The sequence below is a fragment of the Ischnura elegans genome, chromosome 13, assembly GCF_921293095.1.
Source record: "Ischnura elegans chromosome 13, ioIscEleg1.1, whole genome shotgun sequence".
Lineage (NCBI taxonomy): Eukaryota > Metazoa > Arthropoda > Insecta > Odonata > Coenagrionidae > Ischnura > Ischnura elegans.
Genome location: NC_060258.1, coordinates 7,969,818 through 7,996,892, shown reverse-complemented (window position 1 = coordinate 7,996,892; position 27,075 = coordinate 7,969,818). Strand labels below are relative to the sequence as shown.

The 27,075-nt window shown below is 37.5% G+C and overlaps 1 protein-coding gene across 1 annotated transcript; it reads left to right on the top strand.

The window, feature by feature from the left end:
- Positions 1-634: 634 nt before the first annotated feature.
- Positions 635-27,075, top strand: LOC124170142. Its single transcript, XM_046548833.1, has 4 exons — positions 635-724; positions 19,964-20,325; positions 21,167-22,323; positions 26,933-27,075. Exons 2-4 carry the CDS (start codon positions 20,154-20,156, stop codon positions 26,948-26,950), a joined length of 1,347 nt encoding a protein of 448 aa, XP_046404789.1. The 5' UTR covers positions 635-724; positions 19,964-20,153; the 3' UTR covers positions 26,951-27,075.

Below are 27,075 nucleotides of genomic sequence, written 5' to 3'. Positions count from 1 at the left end.
ACATTTTCATCAGGAGTTTTGATTTGTCGGATACTTAAAATTTAATTTTTAAATTTGTTTGTCTAACCGCTTAATTAGTAATGTGAGCTCGCGACGAATGAATAAAATTTCAAAAACATAGGAATGTGTTTTTGAGACTTAATACTACCCCAATTACATTCACGAATAAATATAATTTTTCTAAGAATAGGAGTTTTTTATATGCATTTTAATTTTGTTGTTTAGTTAAAACCCATAACATTTTTTGCTTGCAAGGAAATTGTTTTCAAGAAAAATGTGTTTTCTTCGCTTCACATACATAAATAGCACATTTTCTGTTTTATTTCATTTTAAGACGTAATAATAAGCATTGCTCTTATTTTTAATAATATTACCAATAATAAAATGTGTAGAGCATATTCAAATGGGCCGCGCGGCAATTATCTAAAAATTTGGGATGACCTCCTCTGGGCCAACTTTACGAGTTCAACTTGGCACACATCGTGAACATATCCGATACTCGAGGGCAAGTTATTTATTATTATACGATTTACTATCAATGTCATGGAATTTGTGATACTTAACTAAGTTCTCATTAATACATGCAGTGCTTGCCGATGAAATTAATGAACACCTCCCTTTTTTTCCTTTCTAGGGTTCACTTTGTGATCATTTCATTTCGCGGTGATTTTCCAGCAATAACACCCAGAAAAGGCGTATTTGCAGTGCCTCCAATATTCTCCTGGTGAGACGGAATGCAAATGTTAAATTTTTCTTTGCTCTGCATGTGGAACTGTGTACTAGCACTCGTTCATTGCGCTGGTTTGATTTGAAAATGAATACGTCATCGCACTTGCGTGTTACCTCTTTTGTTTGGTGCACTTAGAGGAAGTGATTACTATGACATAGTGAACTATGAATTCATATCGACACTTCTAAACGTATTTATCGGACGTAAAATATCTTTAATTGGAATTCGAAATGTTCCAGCTGTGACAAGATGACAGAAACTTTGCCCACTGTCCGAGATTTCAGTTACAGCTTGTGGGCGAAGCAAGTAGAAGAGCCAACAAAACACAATTGTATCCGCGTTACAAACGCACAATATGCTATAAAGACGAAATGAAACATTAACTTAAACCTCATAATCAAAATTAAGCAATTAGTGGAAATCGTATCTCTCTAATGCCATCCATTGGAAATGAGCAATATGGTGATAAAAATGATATTTCTCGATATAGCCTCTTCAGTTAAAGGTATGAATTTAATTGATATGCGTTGCAGGCCTTTCTCAAAGAAACAGTAATTACTTGGCATTTAGTAATAACCGTTTAAATGAAATATAGCAAATATCATCCAGCACTGCAATCCCTCTGCGACTTTTTCAAAGTTATAGCCAAGTAACTTCTTTTTGGTGACGAAAATGAGGAAATATGGAAGGAATAGAGAAGTGGTATTACCATGGTTTTACCTTATAAGATCGTAAATTGATTTACGGGAGGAAAGAACTTCTCAGATGTCATTCCTGTGCCCCGTTCACATTACGTTCTTTTTACGCCGGTTAGCCCCGACCATGGTTACAAAACGAGGTGTGAACGCAAGTTCCCGTTAACCGTTTTTTAACCGTGGTTGGGATTCTGACCACCGTTTTCCGACCATGGTTGGCGGTAGTTCATGCGTGTGTGAACGCAAGTTGGTTAAAAGCTGGTTAGAAAAAGAAGAAGGCGAAGCAGCAACGAAGTGGGATAGGAGCAGCCCCATGACACTTCCTATCCCACTCCATTGGGAACCCACGGTCTTTTATTGAAGTCGTTTCCTCAACCTGCCGCACGTTTGCCGGGGCGGCGCCACGTATTCTGGAGGGCAAGAATTAGCGGGTAAGTTAATTTCCGCATTGTTGAGCGCATACTACAGGTGAGTGGAAATAGTCATTTTTGTAATTAATTAAGATTTATTTTTCATTCATTTTCGAATGTTAGTCTTCTGCATTATTTCCTTATTGTTCTACATTAATATTTCGTGGATATATATCGCGGATTTACTGAAAAAAGGAAAATTCCGTGGACGTGTGTGGTACCGCGTTGCACCACTGGTTATGGCCACAAGACTTCGGGGATTTCGCTTTTTAGAGTCCCCAAGGACCCTGAGAAGAGATGAAATAGCTGTACGATTCCTTTTTTTGGTGTGCTAAAGCTCCAAAATTTATACATATTTTAAATTACAGGTTCTTCTGTTCCAGTGGTCAATGTCATTCACAGTGGATGAATGAAGTAAGAGAAAATGCAAGATGTGCGACGGCTCTCATCAACTATTCATCATTCTCTCCTACTAAATTGAATCTCTTAGAATGATTAGTAATTAGAAATAGAAATTAGTAATAGAAAGAATTAATAGAAATGTTAAATTGTGAGTATTTAAATTTATTTTTCATGACATTACCTTGCATTGATTGTATAAATAATCTCAGTTTCAATAGCGTTGTGTAATCATTCTGGAAATGTAGATTTGATGTGTGTGTACATTATATAAGTTGGAAAAATGTGTATCGTTTTCATTCTTAATACCTCTTTCGATGATTTCTTTTAATGCAGCTGTTATCGATGGTACGTGCAACTCTCATGAAAAGTACATTTACCGCGTATTAGCAGTATTAGCCTGTGGTTTCTGTCGTACTACTCATCTTATTTTTGGGCGAGGGATAATATTTCAGATTTGCCAGCACCTGAAAGTGATCAGACATCCGCAAATCCCTCGGATTATATCCATTGCACTGTTTTCGTGGAAGTTTATTCGGAAATTATTTGCAAAATCTCTTTCGTTCTTATCTTTCATATGGTATTTTACTTCCTTAAATCTCAAATTATTCCTTTGATGAGTAGGCAAGCATCGTTATAAAATAGCCTTTAACGGTAATAATGGTACTTCCGGAAATTATTCACCCTGTTCAACGATTAAATATGCCTATTCTATACCCCAGGGGCGGATCCAGGATTTCTTTCTGGGAGGGGCACAAGCAAGGCCGTATCCAGGATTTTGTTCAGGGGGGGGGGCACAAGGATACCTTGTTACACAAAACGAACGAAATGATAATGGGACCGTATTATAAATAACATATTTTTAAGGGTCTGGGGGGGGGGGGGGGGGGGCACGTGCCTCCGTGCCCCCCCCCCCCCCCTGGATCCGCCTATGCTATCCTGATCCTTAGGATAGAATCATTTTTTTGGGTTTGCTGTGCCCTGCCATTATCATTATCACTTGATCGAGACTCAGGAGATTAAAAACATTAACATACGTCACTTCATAAGAAGTATTTCACTTCGGCCTCGGTAAGAAGCCGTTTGCGTTTCTGATATTATATTTGTTAATAGTGTTTGAAAGCAAGGAATAACATCTATATTCTTATAAGGCCGTGGAAACATGCCGATGGGCTCAGAGGCAATGGTGCGTACGTAGCTTCTATGACAACTTATATTAACGTTTACCACAAGAGAGCTATAAATAATTATTTCCTTAAAAATACCTTTCCTCACTACATAAGGTTTTAACTGCTGACAATCTTTCGTTATGGCTGTAACTGATTTTACAAAGGTATGGAAGCAGACGAAGCTGAAATCCAACGCCTTCCATTTGATTAATACTCACGTATGAGAACGATTTCTAGGTATTTTTCGCTATAAGATGTTAAGTGCATATGAACTTGTTAACTAGTAACCACTGTCGATGTGTTTATATTCATTTTTGCCATAAATTAGTTCATAATTACTGAAGTATCGTATACAGATACGTAGGAAACTTGCCCTTCAGGATAGGTGGCGCCCCTACCGGCCTCAACGGGAAACGGCTTCATTAAATGACCATGCCTGAACGGAGAGTGTCCAGACCTTCTCATATTCTAAGGCCGTGGATAGGAGGAAAGAAAACAGAAAATAAAGTATTCGAAGAGGAGACGGCCGTTATTGTTGAATTATATTCGTCAGAATTAATTCTAAGGAAAGTGTTATTGATTCATTCCGTAATGTTTTGTATATTATGAGATTTTAAACCTGATTACTTATGAAAGTTATGCGATATACTATATAGTTCGTAGTGAATTAGCTATTAGCTCGTATTGTATTGTTCGGACAGATTGAATAATCTATATTAATATTTTGCTAGAATCAAGTAAAATGTGCGAAACTACAATAATAGAAATCCGAAAGTCACTATGATTTAAATGTTTTGGTAAGAGTGCTTAGTCCCAGTTTGAAAAAGATCACTTATGTTCATCCTTGGACAAAAGTTCTTCCACTATCACTATAAAATATCAGGCTAATGGCTTGTCAGATATAACTATAGAAAATAAAGTTAGAAACGTCGGGTGATACTACATATCGCAAAAGTACCACGTTCTTTCTCTTATTTCATAAGTTAAATTTCAATAATCGTCACATTTCTGCAAGTTATTCGTCCACATTTGAAGAAGAGGTATAAGAGTTTTAATTTACGGTAAGCATCGGATTGTATCATGTCCTTTGTCAAATCCGAAAACAATAATTGCGAAGAATTTAATGCAGCGAAAAGTGTATATCCATCCCAAATCACAAGTGTGTCTCTATTGAGGCTCAAGTCTCAATATTAGGTCCTCGATTTTCTTCACCTACATCAATGATTTGTCAACACATCCGAATCAAGGGAAAGTAGTAGTATATGTTGTTGATATCAACCTAATTATCACTAATATTCGCTTTTATTCGTATTAAATAGAGCAGTAGGAGAATGCAAGCCACACTATCGATGAAATGATTAGTTGGACGAACACATTTATATTACCTTCTACGTAGCAAGGAACAATGATTGTCGACGCTGGAATGCAATTTTTAATTCATAAGCAGCTAATAATATGCACATACGTTGAAAATCATTGCAATTAACACAAGAACTTTTCCCTGCACATTCTCTATTTCCTTCCAACAGGTTATACGCTCTCGTATATTCATTTTTCACTTGCACTTACTTTACCACTCATCAGATGTCGCCAGGGTCTAACCATGGTAAGTGTGAACGCGCGTTGGTTATGACGTCATCCTACGCTGGTTAAGAATGATGGTAATGTGAACGGGGCAAAAGTGAATGTGATAAGTGAAAGTATGAATATGACGAAAGAGGATCGTCAAAACTTTCTCCAAATCTGAGGTCGCCTATCGTTTTTAAATGGGTTTAAGCCCGTATGACACTTGCCAATTTATTGGCCAATCCATTGGATATTGGATTGTGTACCCACTGACACACGCCAATTTCTAGCCCAATCTCAGTTTCACAATATTGGGCACAATTTCTTGGCCAATCTACAATTTAGAACAGGTTCTATTTTCTCGAGGCCAATCTCCAATCAGAACTCAGTCTTGTCGACTCCTAGTGGCCAAAACTAGAAGCTCTTTGCAAAACATTTCACCTCGGAATTTTAATATCATATATAAAAACTTTACAAGCATAGCAACCCATGAAATAGCTCAAATAATTAATGTGTACTATGAGAGAATATAAATTCACAAACATCAACTGTCTAAAGTGGGTAATTCGGAAATAACATTTCGGATATTTAATGAATAAAAACGTCGTGTTTCTCCTCGATAGCGTCTATATTTTGTTTATTTTACAATTATTAAACTATTTTTCATGATTTGAGCGCTAAAGTTTCGGGTGAAAGTCCCAATTGATGACACAATCTCTGTTTATTCGATGAACATATTCCAGCCAAAACGAGCCGCTACGTTATCTTGGCTCACCTATGAGATCACCATATTGCCTATCTCTCATCATTCAAGGAACTCACCCGAATGAAATTTCGAGCAATTCGAGAATATCTTTGCAGCCCCTCGAAATAGTTATTAAATTTACAATTATTATGCCACCTCCCATTCTGTAGCTCATTGGCAACTAACATAGCAATTAATCTGCGTTTTGAGATGCTCTTTTGTCATTTTGTGTTATATGGCGTTCTCTAGCGGGATATTAGAACACTATAACGGCCAATATTGGTGTAAATATTGGTACGTGTCATACGATGCGTAAAGCCCAATATTTTAACCAATATTGGGGCAATTTATTGGCCAATATATTGGCCAATAAATTGGCAAGTGTCATACGGGCTTTACAAAAGTTGCCACTCAGGTCGCTGACCGACAAAGTGGTCTTAATTTCACCAGGTAATTCCTTGTAACTAGGTGTTTTAACCGAAAATTATGTACTTGATAACGTGATCTATCAAATTCATAATTTTTCAAAGATATTTTTCGCCATTACAAGCAGCGTACTCCAAAATATCGTAATAAATGATCGTATTGCTGTCATCACCGCGTCGCGTACATTTTTGAAAGCCCATTAAAATGCGACGGAATGGGCAGCAGAAATTAGCCTGATATACAATTGATCGAGCCTCCTGTGTATAGTCTCCTTGAGATAAACAAAAGAAGTTCGATATTGTTAAATGTATGGGGGGATGGTGAAATATTTATTTACGTATATTTTCAAGAGATGTTATGAGGCTTGGAAACGTGTGCCACGCCAGTTTTATCGGTTTGAGTCTTATGGGCAAACGCCAGCGTGTCATATAGTTACTCGCGGCGATGTGGGAATATTGCGCAAGTATAAGTTGCGCTGTATAATGTAATCAATCACTAGTGCGAGTGATACAAATGTTCCATTCTTAAAGCATAATCTCAGAATATTAATGTACGGATATTGTATTAATATTACGGAGAATTTCTGTATATTAATATACGGAGATTATCAACGACTATTTGTAAATGCAACGAATTAAAGTGGAGTTCCATTGCTGGGAATAAACCCTGTTAATTGAAACACGCGAACGAAAAATCAAAGATTGCCATTTGTACTTTATGGTTTATGATGCCAATACATATGGTTTTCTATTGTATATACCACCAGAGCGATTATAGGACCTACTCTATTTGTGGTAACAAATTCCGGGCAAATGTTAATCACATTTGGTTAATGTGTTCGGTAAGCTAGTTGTTCATTATCTCTGCATTCTTTATGGAAGTACAAGCATCATGCAAACTTTGAATTATTAAACCTTTTCCGTTTTTGAAGTACATAGCATGAGCCTAATATCAGTAACGTCATTTATTACCAATCGATGTATATTTAACTAATTTACCAATTTTAATTAAAAACAATATCGCGTAGAGAGAGAGTGGTAAACTTGTTTCATTTAAAGACTTAGAAATGCTCGTATCCAGAGAACTAACCGTTGAAAGCGATGAACGTGAGTTGTTATTACACGGACAACATTGAACGATAGTGACGCATATTAGGATGGAATTCCTGCATTGAAACCAGTTCTTAAGTACTGAGAAAAGCTTTGAAATATGCAGTAATATGCAATGCATATTTAATTGTTCGTACCAGTATTTTACAGAATGGCTCGGTGATTGGTTGATTTTATTTTGCTCTCTGTCCTAAAGAAAAAAATGTAATGGTAAAGTAATTTGTTAAGTCATTTGAAGATGTATTTATATTAGAATCAATTGCTTAAATGTGAACCATGTCACTTTTGAAATCATATCTATTTTATAAGAACAAGCTATGCCTTGACTCTCAAAACTTCAGGCAATCACCTTAACAATATGTATCTGCTTCATTATTCGTGATGTGTGGATGCATAATATTACAAAATACATAATGATATTATAATAGTACAGAACACTCCTACGTATATTAGGAAGGGTGTTCTGTTTTGTTCACAAAGATAGAAACTAGGTTTCTTGCCTATATTCCAAGCAGAATTAGTGATACTTTTCCCAGAAGACAAAAGAAAATTTATCTCATGCATGCATATGCCAAAGAACTTCTCATATTAGTAAGGGTGTTCTGTTCTCATAAAATATATGTTAATATCATAATGTTAAATGAATTTTCCCAATAGGCTCATAAAAGAATGCCAATTCGTCCATCAAGTATATTAGTTATACTATATGTACTAAAAAATTGCTTATTGATACATTAATTAACGTTAGCTCCAAAGTTCTATAGAGCAAAAAACTTATACATATTATGTCATGTTAAGTAAAATACCGTAAAGTAGCCAAGGTCTTTTAAGTCCATGGAATAGTTTGAGATAACATAAGGACTATTTTCCAACAGGGATTAAATGAAAAGGTAAAATAGAAATTCGTAACCATTAAGTAGGTGAGTGTGGTGTCAGTCGGACCCCAAAAATTTGTATGTAATTACTAATGAATTTCGAAATTTGTTTAAAATTTTCATCAAAAACTAAATTGGTACATCATTTCCAAGAATATTTAATATTTGTTTTAGAATATTTAATAGTTGATTCTGCATAAAATTGGTTTTCTTGATTGACCACATTTTTGCATAAAATTTGGTGGGATTCTATGCTCTAAGGGGTAATACAGTAGATTCCGGTTAATTGGGACACATCGGGACTTGTGCACTTTGCCCCAATTAAGCGGCTGCCCCAATTCGCCTGTATATATACCCACATAGCAACGAACCTCTCAGAGACGTCTCACTATGATCTCGAATGCCTCGAATATCGCAAATGTCTCAGAGATGTAATCGTGAGCCATTCAGGAAATTAAAAAAAAAACTTATTTAAACGCCATCAATGCCTTCCATATATATTTTTCGTTGCAATTGCGCAGTTTTGATTATTAAAATCACGACATTTAATATGGGTTTCTTATTTTCAAAAGGTCATCCATCAAAAATTCATCGCTAAAAATGATCGAGATAAGTAGGTCACAACTGTATAATTTGCATTTAATTATTTTTTGCCTACATTTTTAAGCATACCATAGTACAAACACTAATGTGACATCTCAGAGACTTATGTGAGATGTCTCAAGAGACGTCACATAGATCATTTTTTTGGACATTGTGACATCTCAGAGATGTCTCCGAAGCTCTCAGAACGTCTCTGAGACGTAACATATGCGATATTCGAGACGTCTCAGAGACGTATCCGAGACGTATTTCTGCTGTGTGGGTATGGGCATAAACAAACGTTGAAATGATAGAAAGAAGACTAAAGAATGTTTATAATGCAATAGTGTATTAAACTATTAATTAGATTAATAAATCAGCGAGTTAAGTTAATTAATTACAATTTTTAAGAATTAAAACAATTTAGTTAAAAATATTTTTCACAGCCTCGGGCGACGCTGAATGAGTGTCTTATACCAAGTCCTTTTAAAGAAAAGTCTTATCCTCTTGCGGATAGTATAACAACAAGAGCTTTCAAAATAGGGCAAGAATAGGAACATTTGTGAAAAATAAGAGTAAATCAAAGGAGGAAAATTAAAAAGATAGTATTCTGAAAACAAAAACATTTAATTTCGTCGCTAGTATAAAGTCTATGTCACCGACTCATGGCCCAATGAAGCGGCATGCTGTCCCAAATAAGCGGAGAATACTCTGGGATATTCCTCTACTGGGTTCTGTTCTTTAAGATCTGCTCCAATTAAGCGGCTGCCCCAAGTAACCACTGGACCAATTAAATGGAATCTACTGTATTCTTATAAAATGTTGTATTTTATTGTCACCATTAGAAACACTTGTATACATACGAGGGTGGTTTTTTACATCCTCTGATGGATCATGAACATAAGACAAAGTGATTGATTAAAAAATTTTTCTATGCTAATTAATGAGTACCCTTATAGTTTCCCTTCGACATAATCGCCTCCTTTAAGGCATTGGTTGTGCCTGTGTACAAGCTTTCCTATAGCTTATTCATGTTAGCATCATTCTTAGGATGTTGTCGCCTATGATTTACAATGAATTATACTTTTATCCTGAAGATCATTGCCTGTTTGAAAACGCTTCCCTCCTAGGCACTTCCTCAGTTCAGCGTAAAGATGGCAGTTACACTAGGTCTGCATTGCATGGCGGGTGATGGAAAATGTCCCATTGTAATAGGGTGGTTTCCTATTATTTTTTAAGTGCCTAAATCGAAAGATTATTACTCCTGGAGTACGCTTTTCACCCTTTAAGATTTCAAAATGACGATATCTATTTTTCGCGATTAAATGAAAAGTGAAAATTTTCAAGCTCCCGAAAACGTGACGGCTAAGTATGAATGCTGGGAAATCTCCGTGTGACGTCGTTCTGGTTACGGCTGCGGCAAGTGAGGTGACCTTGGGGCTAGGTTTTGAGCGCTGATGCGACGCAGGATGCTAGCAGGTAGCAGACTACCCTGCTAGCTGGTAGCGCTTGGCTTAAATAAGGACTATTAATACCCTATCAAACGAAGAAAACTTTCCGACCTTAGCAAGTTTTAATAGGTGATTATTAAGAGATGCTTCCCTGAGCTCTGTGCCTCATGCATGCATTGATAATCTCAGACGATGTAAAACTCCTATCTACTCATATAGAAACTAGGTCCCTGTGTCGTCACATGGAGTGGCATCGCATGGGCGCCAATCTGGCCTTTTTCAAATGAGGATAAAATTGACCATTGCCATTCGTCTAAACCGGTATTTCTAAAACCAAATAATTTTTTATATAATGAATACACTAATGGTGGGTAACGAATCGCAATCAATGCCTTTCATTTTCTTTGATGAAGGAAACTACCCTATTGCTCAAGGAGCAGTTGGGCTGCATCAGCACTGAGATGGCAGGCGTTGCCATTGACCAGAAGTCTTTTCTTTTGTTTTGAATGGGAATGGAAGTAACGTTCCTCACTGTTTCATACTCTAGCCACAGTGCATTGAAAGTTTCTCTTTTATTGGCATGAAGGTCAAGACTTGTCAATGCTGAAGCCATTCAGTGAGTTTTCTAGTTGTCTTTACGCAGTGCATACTTTGCAGGAGAATCAATTGAGGCAGTGTAGTCAATGAGATTGCTACTAATCTTAAACTTACGACTTATGGTCAGAATTGACTTGAGCTTGTGGTATGGAGGACAAGCAATTGCCCCTACCTGAATAGTGCCTGCCTGACGGTTGTATTGAATTTTTGCTGGGCCATCCGAGGTTGAAAAAAAAACGAAAAAATTTTTGGTTAGAATAAATAGGTAGTATATAGGTATAAATTATACCATATTTCTATTAATTCTAGAAAATGTATGAAACTGTTCACTTATCAAAAATATATTTTATTTCTATTTTTTTTTCTGATGATACGTATATTTCTTATTTTTAAAGTTTTCGAATTGCTTTTGGGACGCCCCCCAGTTTTGTTCAAATTAGCAAGAAAATAAATCATGATAATTATTTTTTGCAAATGGATACCGAGAAAACTTGCCGCATTGCACTTAAATTTTTTGAAATTTTGGTATTTTTGGGTGTTTTTCGGACATAAGTGCAGATGATGTCACTCCCTGATTATTCTATCACTTTTTTGTCTCCTACGACGACTCGTTAGACATTTGCAAAGTATCACCTCAAATTTGTTTCATTTCTGCCCATTGGTTCCCGAGATATCGCACCGAGAGTGAGCGTGCGCCACCCCAGTCAGACACTTTGGGTGGAACGCGGGTTGCATACTTTCAATTTTTTTTTAATCATTCTCACTCGTTGAAAAAGCATATAAATTTTTAAAATTTTCTCTCACTAAATTTAGACCAACGTCCCTTTAAAAAGTCGAGAGACAATTTGAGTTCCTTGGCAATTTTAAAGGTGTATCTTATGAGCATTTATTCCAGCATCATCTAAAATTCTGGAAAAAAGAACTAACTGCCTGCACCTTCTAGATACTGTGCACATTCCACACATTTCATCTGCAGTATCAACGCCTGCCATGGAGAAATTATAAATGTATAAATATGTAAACATGACAAGAGAATTCAAAATGCCAAATTACTGATTTTTATCTCTAATATCATAAGAGCAATGGCCACTTGAAGTTCTGAAAATGTGTGGAAAATTTGACCAACACCCATGACATAAACGGCTGTAGCTTCAGTTCTAATGAAGAAAGAACAGTGAATCAGGTAATTTTGGAAAGGTCTTGAAACAAGCTTTGCAGTGATATGCAATTTTATCATACCTAAGGAATTCTCGTGATTAACACATTCCGTGCTGACCGTTTTTTAAAGAAAAGGTCCTGTGGCTGACTTTTTGGCAAAAAATTTGTATTTTTTTATTATTATTTTAACGACGTGATCTTATGAGTTGTGATACTGGGTACATGTTGTCACACTTTTTTTTTCAAAAATAACCCTTCATTTGTTAAAAATTTGATATTAAAATTTTCTAAGTATCCTGTCAAACCTATGATACCTCCCCGCAACACACATAATTGTTTTCCATATTTCTTTTCTCTATGTCAGTACTGTAGCGAAAACCCGTTCAGACTTATCACTTTACGGAAAAAACTAATGGAAATAGTAATGCAGCTAACATTATTTTTTTAATCTGGAAATGATACATTGAAAATCGATTTTAAATGTTTGATCGCTCTAAAGAAAATATTGCGAGTATTACCTATATATCCAGCAAAAGTGATGCTCCCTATGATGGAAAAATTATACTGCACGATATGATATCCTCTGCATAAGATTTTATAATGATATACATTAGTTTATAAATGAAAAGGAAAATTTGTATAAACTAAGAATTCTTGCAATGGAACTTTTTTACAAATCAGAAATTGACCAGGATAATTAGAATAATTTTTCAGTTACTAAATACTATACATAAAATAATAACATTTTTTTAAAAAGAAACATTGAAATAGAAAATATAAAAGGTATGAATTTTAAAAAATAATTTTTTCCCACCGGGTAAATAATTTTCTGCATCGCAAATTTTTGTGATACTTCTGGAAACATTAAAGACACAATCGAGGATCAGCTAGGCAGGTGGGGCTATAATATGATGTGTCCTGGCGGACATTCTTCTTGAAGCACTGCCTACATCTCTTCTGTTTTCGTCTCTTCTTTCTTTCGTGTTTTTCATATAATCAGGGAAATGTCCTAATAAGCCCTTGGTTTTGGTTGAGGCGGGCTAGGATTACTATCTCCTCATAGGGATCGAAGGTGCAGATATTGTCATAAGACATTCTATAATTGAAATTAGAAAGTCGATGGGAGGAATTTTCCAAATATTTTCTTTGAATAAAAAATAACGGTTCAGCAACAGTAATTCAGTAGGTGGATTCCCAATTTTTAGTACCATTTGATGGATTTCCTTTCAATGGGAAAGTCAGACATCATTTGATTCCAATGGTCGATGCCACAATTGTAATTGCTATATTCAACCACCGCCAGCGGCTTTCTTAGCGTGCACCCTCGTCTTTCCGTAGATTTGTTCATTTTTTTGCACTGAATTCAGTGCTGATCATCCACACTTCCCTCTTATCCTTCCACCTTAGGATACGGAGTGTCAGAGAACGTAGACAGGTTCTCGTTGAGTTGAAGGTCTTGGAGAATTGACATGAATTGATCAAGCGACTTCTCTCTCCTGAAGCAATGCAAGTCTTATAAAGATAGAGCTTTTCAATTATTGGAGATACAGGAAATTTTGATATTTCTTGTATGAAAAATAAGGCCAAAAAGTGGGGAAATTCTTCTATGGTTAAAAATTTCCATCCAGTAAATTTCCTTCAGGACACGCATTGCCCATTTTATATCCTCGCGCCGGATCAGTTTCTCCGCGTTCGGCGGCATGTGTCTGGGTCAGTGGAAATTGTTCTCTTAGGCATTTTTTTGTTGGGGAGGATGCCAAATAAAATGCTTGTAAGTATTTCGACTATCATGGAAAAAAACAAGTAATGAGTCTCAAATTCAAATGCTAGTGAACATAAGGATGGGGAAGTCTGGCTATTGTGCATGAAATGTAAATAGTAAAAATAAATTGCAATGTGGAACCAGGACTTCACTGAAGTTATTGTAAAATTTATGCAAATATGGTTATCATTTCAAGCTTAGCAGCAAATAAACATAGGGATAACAACAAATTTTGCCATGATGAAATCATAGCAAATAAAATTCACTCGAAAACTTTAAAGGTATAAGAACGGAAGCATTTATTATTTATCGTAAGGATTAAAATACACATACCTGGAGTACGTCCAAAATTAGGCAACCAGCTATGCAATTTACCACGATAGCGTTAATTGACGCTCAAAATTAAAAATAACAACAGGGGAAAAATATTTGTATTCTTTCATGTAAAAACCAATTAAATAAACACAATTTAATCATTGCGTAAACAGTCATAAAGAAAGATAAAATAACTTGTGATAAAGTATCTTACCTGTCCTCGTCAACTGCAAAAGGATCTTTTTTTTATTTCGCGTTGAATATTTGCAAAAGTTTTTTTAAGGTATAAGAACAATTGTGAGAATATACAACTGTTTTTTGCATTATAAAATGAAAGTAATCAAAAAATACATTGTAAAAAGCCACCCCCAAAGACATCCTTGCAGAGCAAAACCGGGTAAAGTAGAAAAACTCAGGAAAAATCGGAAAAAAAAAATATTTTCGGAGCTTTCCGCACGGCAAACAGGCGAAGAGTGGTGACTGACCCTCTCCCATGCCCTAACAGTGGTGGCTGGCGCTCAGGGCGGAATATAACGCAAAAAGGAATCATGATGTAGCGTCTACGTCATCAGTCACTCGGTAGTGGCTGCCATGACGTAGACGCTACGTCATCAGCACGGAACGTGTTAAGGTCAGTGACCTTGACCTTTGACCTCAAATATCTCAAAACATATCACCTCCAAAATTTATGGAAAAAATTTATTTGATTCTTCATGTTACTCTTAACAAGATAGTAAATAATCCAAGCTGGGATGACCATTGGATCAGGAGATATAAATTAATGAGTGCAGCAATGACTTTCTGGATGAATGCCTTAAATACCTGGTTACTTGTTCTCCCCCTTTTATGACAGTCGTGGGTATGCAAAGTCATAATGTTAATTTCGGGATGCAACGCAGAGGAGCTTAGGCCTTTGCCCCTAGGAATCTGGGAGCAGGTACCCGGACCCCTCATCTTATATCACCCCTCTATGTTGTCATACAATTGTTTATTCAGTCAGTTTACAACATAAATATATGTTCCTATCTCAAAAAATATAAACTGATAATAGGGAGGTTTCCTTCATCAAAGAAAACGAAAGGCATTGATTGCAATTCGTTACCCACCATTAGTGTATTGATAATATACAAATTATTTGGTTTTACAAATACCGGTTTGGAGGAATGTTAAAGGCCAATTTTAACCTCATTTGATAAAGGCCAGATTTGCACCCATGCGATGCCACTCCATGTGACGTCACAGGGGCCCAGATGCAGTCAGGAGTTTTACATCGTCTGAGATTACTATTGCACACATGAGGCACAGCGATCAGGGAAACATCTCTTAATAATCACCTTTTAAAACTACCTATGGTCAGAAAGTTTCCTTCATTTCATAGGATATTAATAATCCTTATCGTCAATCGTAATCAGTATTTATTGTTGCGTTTTCGTGAGCTTGAAAATTTTCCCTTTTCATTAAATCGCAAAAAATAGATATTATCATTAAACAATCTAAAAGGTTAAATCAAAAAATCAATCTAAATTCATAATATAAAAATTATTTAGTTTAAGAAATCTCTGTTTAACAGGGAAAATATGAGGACACCCTATAGTAGATTAACAAAATTCACGAGGGAGATTTTTTTTCAACCTCCAATAGCTCAGTAAAAACACTATAAAAGCGACAGGCAGGTACTGAGCAGATAGGGTAATTGCACCTCCTCCACACCACACGCTCAAGTCATTTCTGACGTCTAGTTGTTAGTTTAAGGCTAGTTGCAATCTCATTAACTGCATTGCCTCTATTGATTCTCCCGCCTAGTGTGCACTGCGGAGAGACAGCCAGAAAACTTGTCGAACGGCTTCAAAATAGGGTAGTTTCCTTCATCAAAGAAAACGAAAGGCATTGATTGGGATTCGTTACCCACCATTAGTGTATTCATAATATACAAATTATTTGGTTTTAGAAATCCCAGTTTAGACGAATGGCAATGGTCAATTTTATTCTCATTTAAAAAAGGCCACATTTGGCGCCCATGCGATTCCACTCCACGTGACATCACAGGGACCTAGTTTCTATACGAGTTGATAGAAGTTTTACATCGCCTGAGATTACCAATGCATGCATGAGCCACATAGCTCAGGGAAACGTGTCTTAATAATCACCTATTAAAAGTGGCTAAGGTCAGAAGGTTTTCTTTGTTTGATAAGGTATTAAAAATCCTTATTTAAGCCAAGCGCTACCAGCTAGCATCCTGCGTCGTATCAGCGCTCAAAGTCTCGCTCCAAGGTCACCTCACTTGCGGCAGCAGGAACCAGAACGACGTCACACGGAGATTTCCCAGCATTCATACTTAGCCGTCGCATTTTCGCGTGCTTGAAAATTTTCACTTTTTATTTAATCGCGAAAAATAGATGTCGCCATTTAAAATTGTAAAAGCGAGAAATATGTACTCCAGGAGTAATAATCTTTCGATTTAGGCAATAAAAAAATAATAGGAAACAACCCTATTGGATAATCACAGTTTGGCTCATCACTAGTCCCCACTAGGAATGGTCGAAAAAGGTTAGAGCTTTTTTTGTGTGACTATCCACAAGACTCTTCTTGACAAATATTCCACAAAAATGTGTATAATCATTTTAATCGAACCTATCTTAAACTTTGCATGTGACTTGATTATTTTTTATCACAACAAAAGTAAAGGTTACTCAGGATATCTTAGGCACCCCTGTCCTGTAGTTTTTTTCTATATCTACCACATGTCAGCGAGTAAATAAAATAATTAAGTTTTACGGATGGGATTTTATTGGAAATAATAAGCCTGGTGTATCCTTGCATTAAAATGTATGTATCTTGGTGCTTTTGTGCCCAATTTTATTTTTTATAAAGATCGCGGAAAACATCGTTGGAGCGTGAACTCGTGCGTGGATAATCTACAGCCAAATAATCGGGCGTTTTCTGTATCATATTTTATGGTTGTACTCTTTATTAGGCAGTTTATTGTATTATTGAAAACTTTTTAGATAAAAACTTGAATTTATTTGGTTTCATTTCAGACGACATTTCATCCTTTCATGGGAACATATCATCCTCGTGGTGGGATATTTAGTTTCTCCTCACTGACCATCGCAACACTACTGATCATATCCATTGGCGACCAGCTGCGGCTGGTGGCTACATATCCAAGGTGTACATTAGAGAAGGTATACGATGATGAAGAAAGGGCATGAAGTTCAAATGAATGCCACTAGATGGCACTGAGTGCACTGACGGACTAGGATCATGACCGCAGGTAAGGTAGGTGGCAGCTACACCGCTACACTACCTGCGAGTCACTCACCAAATATGCACGTGCACACTTGCTGTCACGGTCTCCGCCGCGACTTCTGCGCATGACCACCAGCTGTCGGAAAATTTTAGTTATGCGATCCGTCTTGAGCTCTCCGTGATCCGTCTTGCGTCCGAGAAAACAAGTTCTGGCATCCCACACCCCTCTCCCCTCCCCTCCTCCCCTCCCGGGAGCCCTCCCAACCCAGCGACGTGCGCAGGCTATCGTTCTTTCACTGATGAGACACGCTCCTAGACTGTCCTCTCCGCCACGCCTCTCGCTTTGCCCGCATCGGCAAGTCCAGTCACACCGCCCACTCTTAAGTTTCCTCTGAGTCAATTCTCTCCGCATTCCCTGACATGCAATGTTCTTATTGCAGGGTTCCATTTTAGTGCAGAGAGCTGTTCCTCTCTCGATGGCGTACATCGCCATGTGGCTGTAGTGTGGATTTTCTCTTCCTCTCCCAAGTTTGCGGGTGCATGCAGCAGATTATTAATTTTGGAATGACAGGAGTCATATTTTTGTTTTATTTTATTTCATCTTACAAATTGTGGTAAGGTGAAGAGTTAATGTTGTCGGAGAGTGTGACCAGTGTGAGTGTGTGATAACTTTGAGGAAACTTCCTGATTGGAGGCAATATTGTGAATTGGGGAAACTCCTTACCATATTCCAAGAATGTTGGTGAATTTACATTAAATCCTTGTGAAAATAAAACTTGTATCTGTTCTACTTCATCTCGTCATAAAAGGTTGTGACGTACCTTCCTTGGTGGTGCATCCAATGCATACACCTGGCGCCCTATTAAAAAAAATATTAACTGTCTATCTTTCAACCAAGGTTTTGGGGAACCACCCCATCTCTACCATTCACCGGGTCTGAGCTATGCCTGGGTAACAGACAAGTTTAATTCAGTAACTCCTGTAACCTGTCATTGTAGGACTTTACGGCGCATTGCGTCATGTTGAATCTTCTGCCAGCACCCATTTGAATATGGCGTTCCTCCCACACTTACCTTGTCCCACCCGAACATCCACAAGTGATCCTGTAGACCGAATATGCAGCCGGCTTGATGCCAAGGGATCACACGCGTGTAGGGTGAATTCGCCAACGAGATAGGTGTAGTGATCGGAGCTTCATAATCCATCCGTTTGTTGACTAGATTTTTATCTTTCTCTTTGCCAAGGAATACATAGTTTTTTTATATAATTCATTCATCTTTGGGTGTGCACTTGCTCATCATCATCACTGGTCAACAATCCTAGGATTGGTTTGACGCAGCTCTCCACTCAGTTCTCCCATCAGCTAATCTTTTCACTCCTACGTATTTCTTCTCTTTCACATCTCTCTTTACTTGCTCCATATATTTTGTTCGAGGTCTTCCTTTTCCGTTCTTGCCTTCCACTTGTCCTTCGACGATCGTCTTCATCAGGCCATCATGTCTCAAGATGTGGCCTATAAGGTTGTTCCGTCTTCTTATTAAGGTTTTCATGAGGCTTCTCTTCTCTCCTACCCTTCGTAGGACTTGCACTTGCTAACATGTATATATATGTGCCACCACTCTTGGCGATGCATTGTTACCTCAACTCAACAAATGCTTGCAACTATTTGGTGAAGGTGAATGTATTTTGGTCTGCATCAGAATTGGTATTTCCTCGTTGAAATGATGGTTGTGAGTGATTGCATTCAAAAAGTACCACTCTAGAGAATTTTCCATTTTCTTCTGTGTTGCGTACGATATTAATTGATGAATTCTTCTTGGGTGGTCAACCAGGTTAAGTTGTTCGTATGGGTTGGCGTTTTAGATGAGGACTTGTCTCCCATTTTCAAGGCATGTTACTCAATGAAAGTCCAATTTTACAATAAAATTTAAATGTGTGAAATTGGACTTTGTTTGAGTAACACACCTTGAAAATAGGAGACATGTCGTCTTCTGAAACGTTGGCCTGTACGAATGAGTTAACCTTGTTGCAAACTCAATAAAAATAGGGCAGTTTCCTTCATCAAAGAAAACAGAAGGCATTGATTGCGATTCGTTACCCACCATTAGTGTATTCAAAATATACTAATTATTTGGTTTTAGAAATTCCGGTTTAGACGAATAGCAATGGTCAATTTTAACCTCATTTGAAAAAGGCCAGATTGGTGCCCATGCGTTGCCACTCCACGTGACGTCACAAGGACCTAGTTTCTGTATGAGTAGATAGGAGTTGTACATCGTGTGAGCTTACCAATGCATGCATGAGGCACAGAGCTCAGGGAAACATCCCTTAATAATCACCTTTTAAAACATGCCTATGGTCAGAAATTCCTTCATTTGATAGGGTATTAATAATCCTTATCGTCAATCATAATCAGTATTTATTCTCGCATTTTTGCATGCTTGAAAATTTTCCCTTTTCATTTAATCTAAAAAAATAGATATCGTCATTTTAAAATCTAAAAGGTTGAAATGTGTACTACTGGAGTAAGAATCTTTCGAGTTAGGCAATAAAAAAATAATAGGAAACCACCCTATTTATCGATATAATTCACCAGGGGAAATTAAAATCGAGATATATTTATTATTTTTTTTCCCAAATCACTCTTGTGCTAGTTGTTATATTCCAACACTGCCGTTGACAACTTTTAAGGTATTAATTTGGTATTCATTCTTTTTCATTGCAGTCAATATTTCATCCTTTCTTGACAACGCTGAGATCGTGTATTACTCCCTGCCGACTGTCGCCACCAGGCCTTGTTTCCATTGGCAACTTCCTGTCTGTTAAGTCCAACTGACGCTTGGAACGATTATTTCAACTTCCTGTCCGCTGAATCTAGCAAACGCTTACAACAATTGTTTTATTATCTCGCAAGGATGACGAGCAACATTTCTACAGTAAATTCCGAGGCATTTGTCAAGGAGAGGCTCTTTGCAGGGCTGTCAACTGGATCACTGCTGCAGCATAAAGACCTGGTGGACATGCTGAAGGACGTGGATATACGTGGCATGTGGCAAAGAACGCCTTTGCACGAGGGAGTGAGACTCGGTAATGTTGGATTTAATTATTCTCTTTAATTATACTTTACTTTATTTAATTATTCTCTTTAACTAGTAGTTGTGTCTTCGACTTATTGATGTAATCCGGTAACTAGTCAACAAGTATCAGCCCTTGACAACCTTTGCTCACTTATTTTAATTTAAATTAGCAATCGATTCATTCATAAAATTCAACAGTTTCCCTTGTTGATTCAAATTAACATTTTGTTAAAACAATTACTCAATCTCGTTTTGCTTTATCCAACTTCAATTCACTTTTTAACTTCTCTGTTTTACAGTCCACAACTTGACTCTTTTTCACGTTTAACGAAGTGCCAGCAAGCCCAAAACCTATTGGACTTAATTATTCTCTTTAATTATACAAGTTGTTGTTGTCTCTTTGACTTGTTGATCTAATCCGGTAACCAGTCAACAACTAACAGCCCTTGACTACCCTTCGCTCATTTCTTTCAATTTAAATTAGCAATCGATTAATTCATAAACTTCAACAGTTTCCCTTGTTGATCTAATTGTTTATCTAAATTTCCACTGTTTATCTAATTTTCCCTTGTTGATCTAACGTTTATTCATCTAATCCCGGTAACTAGTCAACAACTATGAGCCCTTGACAACCCTTTGCTCATTTATTTTTATGTAAATTATCAATCAATTAATTCATAAACTTCAACAGTTTCCCTTGTTGATCTAATTGTTTATCTAATTTTCCCTTGTTGATCTAACGTTTATTCATCTAATCCCGGTAACTAGTCAACAACTATCAGCCCTTGACAACCCTTTGCTCATTTATTTTTATATAAATTATCAATCGATTAATTCATAAACTTCAACAGGTAAGGCTGATTGGGTTGAGGAGCTACTTGCGAGAGGAGCTGACCCACATCTGATGGATGACAGTCGCGAGAGCCCTCTCTCTGCGGCTCAGGAGATGGTTCGCCTCTTCCCTAACGACCCCCAACGCCTGCAAGTGCTCAAGTTGGTGACGTTGGTGCACAGAAGGGACGAGGCAATGGTGCAGCGCCGGAACATATCTCCAAGTGCCCCAACCGCCAGCCTTCTCCATGGAACATCGTCCGAGGTGTCCAGGTCAGACTCTGAAATTGCGTCTCTGAAGACTTGTGTGGATGGGTTGAGGCAGGAGATGAAGTCTCTCTTTGCTCAGATGAGCTCTTCCGTGACGGAAGCAAAGGACCAAACGCATGGACATTATCCGCTTTTGCCATCCCACGAGGCGGCAGAACCGTGGACCGGGGAGAGTGCGACCGACGCAGTGGCGGGTCTTGGAGATAAGACGAGTGCGCTTTCGTCCGACGCAATTGAAGAGAGGCACAAGTGCATCGAGGCCATGTTGGGAAAGACACGCATGGTGCAAGGGGACCGATTCGACAGAGTGCGCTGGTTTTACGAGAGGATTTACGATCGGGACGATTTCACCGCCTTGATGCTGAAGCACCTGAGCGTAGAGAGTGAAGTGAAGGTTTTGGTGGACAGCGAGTCCACAAACATCCGGAAGATGAAGCAGAAGTTTACCGATTTGAATGGGCTCACGGGGAAAGGCAATCGTTGGACCGTGTTCGCCGACCTGGAATCCGGGACCGTTTATCTGGGTGCGGGGGAGGGATTTAGCTACGACTTGGTCGCTGGTTGGTTCGCCAGGGCCCTCTCTCAGCTATCTCAGAAGCTTTTGTTCTGCAACGGGGGCAGGCCGTATGAACGAGAAGATTCAGAGAGTGAACACGAGTGGAAGAGAGTGATGGATGAGGTGGACGAGGAGAAGAGGTGTAGAGGATTTCTGTTGGACAGATGGATCCATTATGCGTACAGAAAGATATCTAGTTTGGCAAAGGACTGTTACATGGCAGCTACAGTTCCTGGGATCATTGCTCGGAGCGGATCCGCAGCGGGAAGATATCGGCTGTTGGACAATGTGCCACTCCTCTTTGCGTTCTACTCAAACCACGTGGTGCCGAAGATGCTAGTCAAGACTAAGGTGAGTAGCATGGATTAGTGACGAGCGATATATCGCTCATCACCAATGCCTGCTTGAAGATTTTTACTTTTCCTTTAATCGCTAAAAAATAAATATCGTCATTAAAAAATCTAAGATTGTGAAAGTGAAATTAACGTTACATTTTCCTCTATATCCCTCTTACCTTATAAGAGGTTCTTAAGGACCACATAAAAAAACCTCAATCACATGTCCAGAATTTCATATACAGTAGATTCCGGTTAATTGGGACATATTGGGACTTGTGCACTTTGCCCCAATTAGGCGAACTATCCTGTATATGGGCATAAACAAACGTTGAAATGATAAAAAGAAGACTAAAGAATGTTTATAATGCAACATAAGTTTATTAAACTATAAATTTGATTAATAAATCAACGAGTTTAGTTAATTTAATATCATTTTTAAGAATAATAACAATTTAGTTAAAAATATTTTTCTCAGCCTTGGGCCACGCTAAATGAATGTCTTTAAGTGGTTCCTTTTTAAAAAAAGTCCTATCCTCTTGCGGATAGTATACAACAAGAGATTTCAAAATAGGGCAAGAATAGGAACATTAAAGAAAAATAAGAGTAAATCAAAGGAGGAAAATATAAAAATAGCATTCTGGAAACAAAAAAGTTTAATTTCGTCGCGAGTATGGAGTCTACGTCGCCGACCCATGGCCCAATAAAGCGGCATGCTGTCCCAATGAGGAACTTGCATGAATTTTTTTTATTTCACAGGCGGACAGAAAATTATTTTCTGAATTCAACAAAGAAAACTGCATGAAATCTGAGTTTTCCTTCGCGAGATATTCAATGATAAATATAACAAATTTTAAAGCGCGGGAAAAACTCCCTCACCCCCCAAGCCACTGCTGACGAAGCCTCGATGACATTAAAGGTGCCTAAACATCACACGATGCTATTGTTGTGATTGCTTGTAACAGTTGCCTGCCGTTGTGAGAGCTCCGTTTGTGAGACGTGTTGATTGTTTTCTATTTAAAGATAAATATCTGACAATAGAGGCTCGAAAGCCCTCATATTTTGTATTATTTATAATATTAATATCTGAGTAAGGGCATAAAATATAAAACTGGAGCAGTGAAACCAAATATTTTATAATATCTAGGTAACATTGTTGTAGCAGTCTGAGCCACGGCTGTTGGAAGGGGGATACGTTAATTGTAAGTTGATGTTATCGACGGCATATCATTCATCATAAGTATTTAATTAGAACAATTTTGATGTTTAATTATGTCTCCAATGCTATTATATACGATAACTTCATCCATTTAATCGTAGGTACAGGAGAAATCGTTGTTTAGGACTGCCTGTGCTTGTATTATGAGGTGAATTCCAGTCAATGCAACTTTTGCTCGCTGATTGGAGAACTCTAGGACCATTTTTTGTGGTGTCGTGGATTCGATTTTTGGTGTCCCAAAAAAAAGGCTGGTGTCCTAACACCCCCTGCCACACCTCTTTTAGGCGGCTTGCGGGAAATTATCTAGATGTAGATGAATTTCAAGTGTACTATTAGGACGAGCGGCAATGTTATCATCCATTTTTCTGATAACTAAAACATACGAAGTGAAACGCTTGTATTTCATAATCCCGAGGTTGCATTATTAATATCCCAAGCAATGATCGTTGCACAATAGCAATAGGAAAACTTGCCCAAGAATAACAGAACAAAATAAAGTGACGATGAATGGATAAATACTCCCTCAAAACAAATTTTACAGCATGCGCTCAGCGTATTTACCAACTCCCTACGGTTGTTTAGGCACCTATGACGTCACGTCTAGCCTCGGCAACGCTCGGGTGTCTTCGCGCAGTGGTCGGCTCAGTGAATTTTTTCTCGATTTTAAAGTCAATTTTTTTATTTCTTTTGATGATGAATGGTGAAACTTAAGGTATTTCTGGGAGCTAATGTATCCATTTTACTTATTCAAAATAGTTTTTAGAGCAATCGGCGACCCATGCAAGTTCCCCATTAAGCGGAGAATACTCTGGGATATTCCTCTATTGGGTTCTGTTCTTCAAGATCTGCCCCAATTAAGCGGCTGCCCCAAGTAATCGGAGGACCCATTAAACGGAATCTACTGTATAACACAAAGACAATGGCAACTACTACAAATCATCCGGTTTGTCTCTCAAAATTCCAACTTTAATATGTACAAGCATCTACCTCTTATGCCCAATCCAATTCTCCAGGAGTTATAATCTTTCGATTTAGGCAGTAAAAAACAATGGGAAACCATATTAATAATGAAAAACACTTTGTTACTTCCACGAAATTCACAATTTCTATTTTATTACCGGTTTCGGCTATTACACCAATTTCAAATACACGTATGTATTTGATGTAGATGTATTTGAAAATGGTGTAATAGGTGAAACCGGAAATGAAATAGAAATTGTGAATTTTGTGGAAGTAACAAAGTGTTTTTCATTATTAATATGGAGCCCGTCCACCACCTAAATGCTGCAAGTTTCGATTCATCAAGAAACCCCACCCTATTGAGAGACCTGGGTTTGAATCCCGGCTAATTCAAAGTTTTGTGTAAATAGTGAACATTTTCCGATCATTCGTTCTCTCCCCATCAAAAACATGAAAATCCGAGTCGGTGGGTGTCATTTGGTCAAAATAATGGTTGATTTGACATGAAATGACCCGACAATGATTTTTCGCATGCAGGATATTTTTCGGAATTTTATTATGAATCAGCCAAAAGGGTTACGGGGAAAATGGGGTAGTTCGTTAGGGTGTGAATCACTCTTTACGGTTTTTCGCGGAGATTCCAAATTTTCGTATGGCACATGTCTCAAGGCCGAAATCCGGGTTTGAAAATTCGCCCATCACGACAATGTAAAATTGAAATCGTTTATTTCTCGGAATTGTTTCGACATATGAAAATTCCAAGATAGCCAAAAAATTGACCAAAAAATCCTCCACCTTATATGTCAAGGAATTTGTCGTACGATTATTGCAAGATGCTCCAAAAATTCTTAAAGTTTTCCCATAAGAAAAGCATTGGAAACGTTAAAACATAAGAAAAAATACTAAATATCAATTTGTCGGAATGACAACCATACCAAAAAATTAACCAAAAAATCTAGTTAATGTCCATTGAATATCATGTTCCTCAGACGTCTAAAAGTACATAATAAAAGCGGAAAAGTTTAAGTCCCGTAAGGCTCCCATGTTAATTGAAGTCAATATATCTGGAAAAGTAATCAATTTTTTTAAGTTTTCAGATTTTTCCTCCCGATGAAATTTTTTTACTTTTACGTCCAATAAGCCAAATATCCACACCTATCACAGTTTGGGCCGTGAATTTTGATGAAACTGTGGAATTGCAGCTTTATATATGCACGTTAACCCTAATACGGGCAAGGTGAGTCTCTTGGACTCATCGCATATCACATTTTTGAGAATTTTATTATGTTATTGAAATGTCAGCATGTTGTAAATTTTTTACTTCTTCTAATTGTATATTTCCTATGACTTAGAGTAATTCAAACTTCTTTTGGAATTAAAGTAACTTAAAAAATAATTTTTTTCCCTGAGTTCCCACAAATCCGGGCAAGGTAAGTCTGTTTGCACGAAATGTAAAAAGTAATGTGCATTTTACAAATATTTGGTTTGAATTGTCAATATAATGTAAAATTATCACTATGAACATGTAACGATAAATATTTGGTGTTTTATGCAGTGAAAACAGAAAGAATTAGTCAAAAGAGTCCACTGTACTCGCTGTTTGACTATGTATGAAATTAATTAGTAATGTAAAACTTTTGTTAAACAAAAAATAATCAATTTTCTGTTAAATGATTCTATAGTGCACAATGCGTACAAATAGATGTGAAAAGAAATATTTTTCACTGTTTAATAGTTTAAATTAAAAGCATAAGTTAAAAGAGTCCATTGGACTCACCTTGCCCGATTACGTCAGAAAAATATATTGCCCATTGTAACGTTTTGTTTAATTTTCCACTTCTCTTACTTAACAAATGATTTTTATAACACTTTATAAAGAAATTTTACAATTTAAAACTCGTGAGCATAAACAACATCAACAAGCCGCCATTACTATCACAATCCCATTTGCACTATCCGTACAACCACTCACTGAACCACTGCCATGAACTGCACCAGTGGGGATCTTGAGTTCTGCCGCATCCCTTTTCCTCCAATCTCTTTGTCTCTCGTAGGCGCCTGCCTTTTCGCTGCGTCCTCTTCTTCTTTCTGCCGATCTTGAATTCTGTCGTATTTCTTCCTCCGGTCTCTCAATACACCACTACTTTAATTTATCTCCCAATCTCTTACAACACGTCTATCTCTTCCTTCTCTCCATACATGACTTCCCTTTTCCTCTCCGCGTCCCTCACTACCATTATTGCCTCCCATTATTGCTTCCTCACTACTAATGTTAATTTTAATTCATTTAAATAAACAACATGGCAGCTTGTTTACACCGTTAAGACATTAAACTGAAAGTGTGGATTGTCCGTATTTTCTGATTACTCGTACCATCTCTCCCCCATCATTAGCCATTAGGATAATCGGCAGAATGCTGTATTCAATCTCTATTTTTTTCTTTCAGAGCAATGATGTGGCCTGATGGACATTGCAGAAGAGATAACGAGGGAGTTCCAGAACCAAAGACGAGGATCATCTCCATCGTTTTAGCCTTTGGGTCTTGGCTTCCGGGCGTTCCTCCGCATTTAAATGTCCATAAGTGACGAC

Excerpts from the sequence above, each read along its gene's own strand:
- LOC124170142 (XM_046548833.1), top strand. The coding sequence starts at position 20,154 with ATGACGAGCAACATTTCTACAGTAAATTCCGAGGCATTTGTCAAGGAG. Across the intron at positions 20,326-21,166 it reads GCACGAGGGAGTGAGACTCG|GTAAGGCTGATTGGGTTGAG; the intron begins GTAATGTTGGAT and ends AAACTTCAACAG.